We start from the raw sequence: 9,709 nt of genomic DNA, 5'->3' as shown, positions 1-9,709 counted from the left end.
GACCTTTTGTTAGAGATTTCCTTGCCTCCCTGTTCCTGGCTCAGACCAGACAGTCCTGAGACAGAAGACCCTTGACTATTCCATCCCTAATGTGGAATGCAAAATATACCCTCACCCCTACCAAAAAAGAAATGCTGCCTGTAGTCAGTCGAATTGCTGTAACTGTGCCTCAGCCCTGTATAGAAAATGATGTGATCCTGTTACATTTCCCCAGACTGTGCCTATACAAACGGCCCTTAAACCTCCCCACTTCGGGGCAATGACCCCATCCCTTTGAAGTCTGTGTCCTCCCAGGTGGCCATCCCCAGACTTTGTGCTCAAGTGAACTCAATATTTAATCACACCGCCTGAATCTCAGCACTAAGGTCGATAGCCCAGCTCCCAACCCACGCCTCCACTCCCGCCCCACTCCTAGCCTTGGCCTCCCACCCCTGGACTCAGTCTCCAGCCCCGGCCCCCAGTCACAGCCCCCGGCCCCCAGACTCAGTCCCCAACCCCAGCCCCAGCCCCAGTCCCAGCCCTGGCCCCTGCACTCAGCCCCCGGCTCTCACCCCAGCCCCAGCCCTGACCCCTGCCCCTAGCTGTGCCCCTGAGCCGGGCAGGCCCTGCGGCCCCCATCTTCCCACCTCTGCTCTTCAGCGCCTGCCTCCACAGGATCCTCCCTATCACATCGGTCCACGCGCGCTTGACCTCTGCCGAGCTTGCTTGGAGAATGTAGGTGTCCTGAGATTTCCGCCGCCTGCGAAACCAAATCTCAAACCTCGAGCCACTGTCCCCGACGTTCTCTGTCATCCCGATCTCGGCCGTCTGCAGTCAGCAAACACCCGTGGCAGCACCATCAGGAACACAGATCTCTGAACGACTCGCTACCCCAATTCCTCAGGGCTGGCGGTCACGTCACCCAGACACCAAATGACAAATGTGTGGGATGCGTCAGGGCGGGCAAAACCTCACTGCTCACTGCTGTGTGAGGCTGCCTGTGAGCGTGCAAGGGAGAGTGCGTGTGCAGGACAGCTGCCCATGAGTGTGCAAGGCTATGCACGAGTGTGGGAGGCTGCTTGTGTGTGAGCCCATGTACCCTCATGGCCTCTGTCAAGAAGGGAGGGACCTGGCCTCCCTCAGCACAGCCGAGTCACAAGCGGGAACCTGCCCCCCATGGTGCGTCAGCGACGCCCTCTCTGTGCACCTCCCAGAGCCAGGCGAAGGCCCGTGCCCGTGCTCACCCTCTCTGTGCCCAGAGCCGGGGGAAGGCCCGTGCCCGTGTTCACCCTCTCTGTGCACCTCCCAGAGCCAGGGGAAGGCCGTGCCCGTGTTCACCTTCTCTGTGCACCTCCCAGAGCCGGGGGAAGGCCCGTCCCGTGCTCACCCTCTCTGTGTACCTCCCAGAGCCGGGGGAAGGCCGTGCCCGTGTTCACCCTCTCTGTGCACCTCCGAGAGCCGGGGGAAGGCCCGTGCCCGTGCTCACCCTCTCTGTGCACCTCCCAGAGCCGGGCAAAGGCCCGTGCCCGTGTTCAACTCTGTACAGAATCCACAATGCAGTTTCTGACTGAGAAGACACTTGTTTCTCAGCCCTTGGACTGGACATGGGACTGGAGAAGACACACGTCTCCTTGCCAATTTCGGGGCTAACGTTTTCAAGAATTTACCCAAGAACCACAGAAATCAAAACATCGCAGTTCGGCTCCTCCCAGCTTCACTCCCTCCCAGTTCCTCTGCTCGCCTCAGGTGAGACAGGGTCCGAGACCCCCTGGGAGGGCCTGGCTCAGCCTGCGCCCGATCGGACCAGGCGGGTGCTACCTTGAAAGACTGCTTGTACAGGTAGACGTCGTGGCCGCCCTCCACCTTCTGGGTCTTGCTGAACAGGATGAGGTCTTCAAAGAGGAACACGTGCCTCAGATACTTCTTCCTCCCGCAGCAAACGATAAACTCATCTTGGCATTTCAGCTGCCCCTGTTCCTTCAAATTCACCTGCAGAGGAACAGCCAAGGGGCTGGCCTTGGCTCATTCACACAGGCCCACGGCCGCTCACGCACACACTGCTGCCTGTGACCGGCCGTGTGGGTCTCGCCAGACCCTGCCGTGGGGGTTGTGTAGCTCAGTGTAGTGAAGGCTGCCCCGGCTGCCCCCAACCCCAGACGCCCCAAAGGCCAAGGGTGAGCTGGGAAATGGCTGGTCCGTGGGGGCGCCGGCTCCACTCCGGCAGGCTGCCGTGTCCCCGGGCCTGGGATGGGCAACACCCCAGTGGCAGAGCAGGGCGTGGAGGGTGGGGCCTCACATCGGCTGGAGAAGGCAGGCCCATCTCGGGCCCCAACACCCGTGGAATCCGGGCTTGACCCTAGTGCCTTCTCACAGAGGGCTGGGGTGCAGCACCCACATCCACCTGTTTTCAATGCAGCCCAGGTAAGCAGACCCCCAGTCACTCAGAGCCTGCTTTGCATGTCCTGTGCAACTGCAGCCAACATCTGCCAGCCATTGTCAAACCCCGGGGCTCCAGAGGCCTCAAGCCTTGCTGCTCCCTGACATTGCCCAGACAGGTAAGACCCTCCTCCCAGTGGCCTCCACTGCAGCCTTCAGAAGGCTGTGCTTTGAAGGGCTTCTCCGGGGCAAATCTGCCAGCACATCACCAAGAAAATGATGCTGCTGGGCCAAGACTTTCTCACCAGTGGCCTCCAATTCCCCCAGCTAGCCTGAGCTGCCAGCGCCTGGGGCACTTACGTCACAGCCGCGGATGGCGTCCATGGCCAGCAGGTCATTGCCGTGGCGCAGCTGGAAGCAGACCACGACCTCGGCGGCTCGGAGCTCGCCCAGCTCCTGCCCCTGGGCCGGGCCGCGGCTGGCCTCCTTGAGCAGGTCCTGGAGCAGCAGCTTGTACTTGGCCACGCGCTGCACGGGCCGCAGCAGGTAGGAGGCCAGGTCCATCTTGTCACCCAGCTCCCGCTGCTTGTCCTGCAAGGGCCGGGGGAGAGGGTCAGCTCCGGCCTGGCTGAGGGCCGCGCAGCTGCGGGGGTGGGCCGAGGGGATGACCTTGAAGAAGGCGTTGCCGTGGCTGCTGAGCAGGGCGTCCGACTGCGGCTTGTTCTTGCTGTAGACCACGTACATCCCAAACTGCTCTTCCTGGAAAAGCAGAGGCCACTGCTTGGCTGTGGGGGTGACAGGCCCGGAGACAGCTCTTACAGCCCGGGTCAGACTTGGGGGTGACAGGCCCAGAGACGGCTCTTACAGCCCGGGTCAGACTTGGGGGTGACAGGCCCGGAGACGGCAGGCTCTTACAGCCCGGGTCAGACTTGGGGATGACAGGCCCAGGAGACGGCTCTTACAGCCCGGGTCAGACTTGGGGGTGACAGGCACGGAGACGGCAGGCTCTTACAGCCCGGGTCAGACTTGGGGGTGACAGGCACGGAGACGACAGGCTCTTACAGCCCGGGTCAGACTTGGACCTGCTCCCGTCCCAAGACCCTCCAGGTGCGGTTCGTACCATGACCAGGTGACAGGGAGACTCAGCCCTTCATTACAGACTATCGCAGTGTCCCCAGCAAGGGGGCCCCAGAGGTGACCAGTTTACCAGCTGCAACCTCAATGCTGAGAATTCTGTAATTTGTCTTTAAAACACAGACTCCAGGGGGTTGAGGGGGGAAGAGGATACAGCTGGCAGTGGGCCTGGGAGGGCGTGGGGGGCAGTGGAACGATTTGGTCAATGGCCAAGAGCTAAAGCTGTCAAGACATTTAAAATTGCCACAATTATGGTCAATATGAATCTGTACTTTATGTCTAAAAGCACCTTTTAAGAAAATGCTGAGGCCGGGCACGGTGGCTCACGCCTGTAATCCTAGCACTTTGGGAGGCCGAGGCGGGCAGATCACAAGGTCTGGAGTTCAAGACCAGCCTGGCCAGCACGGTGAAACCCCGTCTCTACTAAAAATACAAAAATTAGCCAGGCCCGGTGGCGTGCACCTGTAGTCTCAGTTACTAAAGAGGCTGAGGCAGGAGAATCACTTGAACGCGGGAGGCGGAGGCTGCCCTGACCTGTGATTGTGCCACAGCACTCCAGCCTGGGCGACACAGCGAGACTCCATATCAAAGGGAAAAAAAAAAGAAAGGACACTGAAAAGATGGAACATGAGCTTCTTTTGTCCACGGCTGTTTTCGATGTGGTAATCTGTGCTCAATGGTCTGGGACACACGTCCCGTCGGGACAGGCTGGTCCCTCTGGCAGGTAACGGGGCACCCAAGGGCAGGGGGCCTGTGAAGGGGTGAGGCCTGGCCCCTCCCCAGAAGGTGATTCTGGGAACTGCTTCTGGCCTATCAGCCGGAAGTGGTAAAGGAGCTGGCGGAACGGGTGTGATGGTGTCCGCGGAGCCCCCGCCTCCAGGGGCAGCAGGGAGGCAGTTGGTCACACCACCTGCAAAGCACTGGGCACTGGAGACCCACAGGTTATCCATGTGGGGCGTCTGTTTGTCGGCTGGTCTAATCATCCCGTCAGGACCAGCTCCCAGGCCTGGGCGGAAGCCACTCCAACCGCCTGACACGTGGGCGCTGCAGGACCCGCCTCCCTGACACCGGCTTCGCCCACCACGTCACCCGTCGTCCACGCCACGGCCTGCACTCACGTGTCTCAGGAAACTGCGGCCCACGGCCAAGGGGCAGTGCCGGCAGCGCTCCAGCTCCCGGAGGAAGTGCTGCTGGTGGAAGTCGTGGAGCTTCTCCAAGTTGCCGAAAATAACGTGGTGCTTCCCTCGAAGGCCCTGGGGCAGGTCCATTCTCTCCATTTCCGGAAAATAGTTGTCGATGACGTATCCTAAGCACCGGACGTACTCCCTCTCCGTAGCGATCATCTCGGCCATGATGTGCCTCAGGCGGCTGCTGGAAGACACAGAGATCCCGGGGGCACAGGGCCCCCCACGGACACGTTATTAAAAGCAATTCACGCCTGAGACAGAAACACACGGAGACCCGGAGGCACGAGCACGGTCACACGTGGACCGGAGGCACATGGGCACATGTGGGATTCACAATAAAGACACTTCTGGCCGGGCGCGGTGGCTCACGCCTGTAATTCCAGCACTCTGGGAGACTGAGGTGGGTGGATCCCAAGGTCAAGAGATAGAGACAGCCTGGCCAACATGGTGAGACGTTGTTTCTACTAAAAATACAAAAATTAGCTGGGGGAGGTGGCACGCACCTGTAGTCCCAGCTACTTGGGAAGCTGAGGCAGGAGAATCACTTGAACCCGGGAGGTGGAGGTTGCAGTGAGGCGAGACTGAGCCACTGCACTCCAGCCTGGCAACAGAGCGAGACTCTGTCTCAAAAAAAAAAAAAAAGAACCTTCCAGCCGACCGCACGTCCTCAGCAGGGAGTGACTCACCTGCACCCCGCTCATTCTCTCCCTGTTACCTGGAGCCGCTCCCCTGATACACGGTAACTTGAAAAGATAAGGACAATATTTCAAAAAGAAGCTTGTCACGTGAAACATTTCCATATGTTTCAGAGGAAAGATTCCCTTGGAAGCCCAGAAAGAGATTCCCAGGCTCCCTAACGGAAACTCTGAACGTAACGTTTCTCGTTCCAGCCGGTTCGATTCTAGCGGTAACACGACTCAAACACTTCCAGCCGCAGCGCTTCTGCAAGGAAGGCTGTGGTGGAGATTTCGTGCGAAAACAGCTTTCGGATCCACGCCCACTGCTGACCGACCAGGAGATTTTCCTGAGAGTCGGCTTCCGCGGCAGTCACTCCTGACCCAAGGGGCTCAGCACCTTACGCAGCAGCTTCAGGGGGACTCGGGGGCCGCAGCGGCCGGAGAGCAAGGCTGGGGGCGCAGGACGGCCCAGAGGTGGACAACAGCAGGCTAGGCCCCAGGGACGGTCGTCCATGGAACCCCCTGCCCCACCCTCGGCTGGGGTCTCCCTGCCTTGAACGAGGGTCCTGCGGAGGGGCCGCCGAGCAGGCTTTGTAGGGGCACTGCTCCCGTGAGGGGCGAGCCTCCGACGCGCTGCTGAGTCTTCGAAGAACCCGTCCTGACAACACACGTCTGCGGGAGATGTGGGCTCCTCCGCGGCTGCCCGGAGTCTCACCACCTCTGTATCCCCAGGGCTGGCAGGACCCGGAGGACCCACTCGTGTTGCCCTGACAGAGTGGAGAGGTGGGCTGGCCGGTGTGGTCAGCTTGGCCGGGGGGGTCCTCGCATGCAAAACTGCGGTGCTGGGATCACAGAGGCCCAAACTGGGCTTCCCAAACCAGGTGCTATTCTTTTGTGTATTTTTCTCTTTTTTTTAACCATTAAAAACATGCTAAGCATCCAAAAACACTTTTACATTCACTGTAAACAAATGCAGGACGCTTAGGCTGGTGGCTCGGTTTCATGAGCTGGCTGGAGTGTGGCCACCTGGTCGCTCTCGGCAACTGAGCCTGGAGGGCAGGGCCCACACTCCGGCAGCGTGAATGCCAAAGCCTGGCCTGGGCTGTGGGACTCCCCGGGAGAAGGTTCTCTGGGTTCTGCTGGGGTGGGGTCTGGTGTGTCCCACAGCTCTGCAGCTCTGACCACCCATCAACTGCACTTGCAAAGGGCCACTGGTGACCCGGGGGCCCTCCCTAATAAATAGTGAGGTACACGGCTTTTCTGCTCTACTCGATAGCATCTTACCCCCAACCTTCTTAAATAACTCGATCCTAATGATACCAGTGGGAGTTGGAAGATTATTTTTCTACCATTATTTGTATTTGCTTGTTTTTTAAGTTGGAAAAACTTAAAAGCAGCTAATGCTGGGAAGCACAGCTGTGGGCAGACGTGCTGCTGAACGCACATTCCATTCACAGCAGAGCTGCAGAACTTGTCCCCTTCACTCCTGCATCACAGATTTGACAGATTCTCACTGTTTCTGAGAACACAGCACCTCCCGGCTGGTCAGGAACTGGCCCTCACAGCACAGGCGGGAAGGCCGAGGCCCGATGTCACGACCCACACAAAAGCCTCCTCAGTAAATATCCAGACACAAAATCAGAACGAGGATGGTCTTGACCAAATGGACAATGTACTCACTAGGCAGCAACAGCTGGAAATCACACAGGGGTGGGCGGGGGTCCCCCCTCCTGTGTTCTGCCGCCTCCCAAACCTGAAACATGGGCTCAGTGGAGACAGAATCGTCAGTGCAGCCACCTGCTGAGACTCAGGGACAGCGCTCGGCGTTCCTCTTACCGATTCGGAAGGGCCAGCCTGTACTCAGGCCCAGCCGGCAGATATCCCTGGATCACTCACACCAACGGTAAAAACCAGAACTTCAGGTTCTACCTGGAGTTTTACTCTTAACAAGGTGAAGACTGAGGTTTGGCACCTAAAGGTGTGTTTCAGAAGAGCGTTCTGTGGCCTTCTCCGTTCAGATTAAACCTGCGATCAGGGCATGAGGAGGAAACCCTTTCTATGAAGCTTAAGGCAGAGGCCCCCAAGCCCCGGGGCCACCGACTGGTGCCCGTCTGTGGCCTATCGGGAACCAGGCCGCCCAGCAGCAGGTGAGCGGCAGGCAGCGAGTTACCAGCTGAGCTCCGCCTCCTGTCAGATCAGCGGCGGCGGTGGAGTCTCGGAGGAGCACGGACGCTGCCGCGCGCGGGAGGCGTCTAGGTTTCGTGCTCCTTATGAGAATCTAAAGCCTGATGAGCTGAAGTGGAGCAGTTTCATCCCAAAACCATCCCCCCAACCCCTGCGGTCTGTGGAAAAATTGTCTTCCATGAAACCTGTCCCTGGTGCCAAAAAGGTGGGAGATTGTTGGCCCAAGACGCAGAAGCCAACCAAATGACAAAGCACCTCCTGAAATTCTCCACCTCCAGCCCTCACGGCCACACCGCATGGGCGGAAGATGGGGTTCAGACGGCATCCGGCCTAGGCAGGGGCCGAGCGCGCCCACCCTTACCTGTGAGCAGATGCGTCCTTTGCAGGCTCGACAAGTGAGAAGGGGCCTCTTCAGTGAGGCAATGGACGCACAGGTGCGCCTTCGTACCCTAACACTTAGAGACTTTCTAAAACGTATTTTTAAGGTAACCCTTCTTGGTGTCGGGGGTTGATTTGCTGCCTGTAATTTTCTGTAAGTGGGCTGAAAATAACTGGAGTTGGTCACACGGTTACTTAACCATCAGAGTGAGTGTGTGCGGGTTAACACACACCATCCAGGCAGTTTTCAGTGGTCCCTTCTGAACATGGGGGCAGGTAACTCATATCTAGTTTAAAATTGTGTTTCTTCTTGGACCGGGCAGGTGGACCCAGAGGGATGTCTGTGGATTTACTTTCTACTTTGCAGAAGAGAGTTTAATGCCGAAACGGCTTTGGGTTTCTAGATCCCCAAGGGCTGCTAGGACGAGAGGAGGGGGATGTTCACCTTACCTGCCCACCTGCCGCTTCCCGTCCTCCTCAGCAGGGTGGAGCCCCGAGGGAGAGGACAGACTCCGGCTCCGAGTGACCGGGTGGCTCCTGGCCTGCGGCTGCAGCAGGAGCTTCTTCTCTGTGGCCACAGTGCTGGTTACCTCCAGGCCCTTGCTGAAGACACTGGTATGGCCTGGCTGGCAGGAGTCCCTGGGGCCACTGTCGGGCTGAGGTATCTCGAAACTTTGCATTTTCTTTACCATTTTCTTCTGGGGATGTTTCCTGGGGCGGCTGGCCGGGGTCTGGGTGGGCTCAGAGGAGCAGGCAGAGCTGTCCTCCGGGTGGGCCATGGTGGCCGCTGTCCCTGAAAGGCCCCCGAGGGGGGACACTGGGTCCCATGGAGCACACAGCCCTGGACCCAGGGGCTCCCCATCCTGTCCACACAGAAGTGCTCGTCCAGGGAGGCCAGGTTCCCAGGCACCATCCTCAGTGTCTGTGCTGGGAACTGAAGGTGGCTTATGGGGCCTCCTCATGGCCTCCTGAGCACACTCATGCTTTGGGGGGCTCTGGGCAAGAGGCGGTAAGCTGGGGCCTGGGGCGGCCTCAGCAAGGGCCTCTTCCAGATGGAGCTGGGTCTGAGGGCACTGCAGCCACAGGTCTTGCGGCGATGCCCACGGTCTCCCCAGGGTTTGAGGCTTCAGCACTGCCACACCTGCCCCGGGGAAGGCCTCTGCAGCCACCGAGGTAGCCTCCTGGTGACAGCTCCTCAAACACTCAGCCACGGGTGAGGAGGGATAAGCCTCCGGGTCCAGGGGCCCCATCCAGCTGCTCGCCTGTGGGACAAGGAGGGCTCTGCTCAGTGCAGTGGAGGAGGGGCCGCCCCAGAGCCAGCTCAGGCACTGCTGTTCCCAGGTCAGCCTAGTCAGGGACCAGGGGACCAGACAGCAGAGGGAGAGGCAGCCCTGCCAGCCAGTGGGGGCTGTGGCCGGGTTCAACTGAAGGGCAGGTGGGCTGTATCTGACCCCACGGGGTCTGTTCTCCATGCCAGAGGGCACCATGGGGGATGTCCTAGGACCACGTGAAGACACCGTGTAGGTGCCACATCCTGTGAGCTGAGAGAGGCATGACGGGGCAGATGGCTCTACCCTGCTCTGGCCACCCCATGACCCCCTCAAATGCTGTCTTAACAGGTGAGCTCCTAATGGCGTGTGGTCCCAGGCGCGGGGGAGTTCGCCGGCGTGCGGTCCCGGGCGCGGGGGAGCTTGCAGGCATGCAATCTGCTGCAGCACTTGTTTGGGGTTTTGGGCAGTCAGTGGAATTTTGTAACTGAGCCACTAAACACACAGAGAAATGTGTGTGTGAGTT

General features: G+C 59.3%; 1 protein-coding gene across 1 annotated transcript in view; it reads right to left on the bottom strand.

Annotated features, from left to right (window-relative positions):
* The window catches only part of PLEKHG4B (pleckstrin homology domain containing, family G (with RhoGef domain) member 4B), a 40,419-nt gene that overhangs the window by 8,276 nt on the left and 22,434 nt on the right, over positions 1–9,709 (bottom strand). The window contains exons 11-16 of the mRNA XM_011974656.1: positions 8,366–9,177; positions 4,608–4,860; positions 3,025–3,114; positions 2,716–2,946; positions 1,798–1,968; positions 627–807 (exon numbers count right to left, since the gene is read on the bottom strand). Coding sequence (XP_011830046.1) covers positions 627–807; positions 1,798–1,968; positions 2,716–2,946; positions 3,025–3,114; positions 4,608–4,860; positions 8,366–9,177 — 1,738 coding nt within the window. The remainder of the gene's footprint in view (positions 1–626; positions 808–1,797; positions 1,969–2,715; positions 2,947–3,024; positions 3,115–4,607; positions 4,861–8,365; positions 9,178–9,709) is intronic.

Source organism: Mandrillus leucophaeus, unplaced genomic scaffold (genome assembly GCF_000951045.1).
Source record: "Mandrillus leucophaeus isolate KB7577 unplaced genomic scaffold, Mleu.le_1.0 Scaffold1475, whole genome shotgun sequence".
NCBI lineage: Eukaryota > Metazoa > Chordata > Mammalia > Primates > Cercopithecidae > Mandrillus > Mandrillus leucophaeus.
This window is presented reverse-complemented; position numbering and strand designations above follow the sequence as displayed.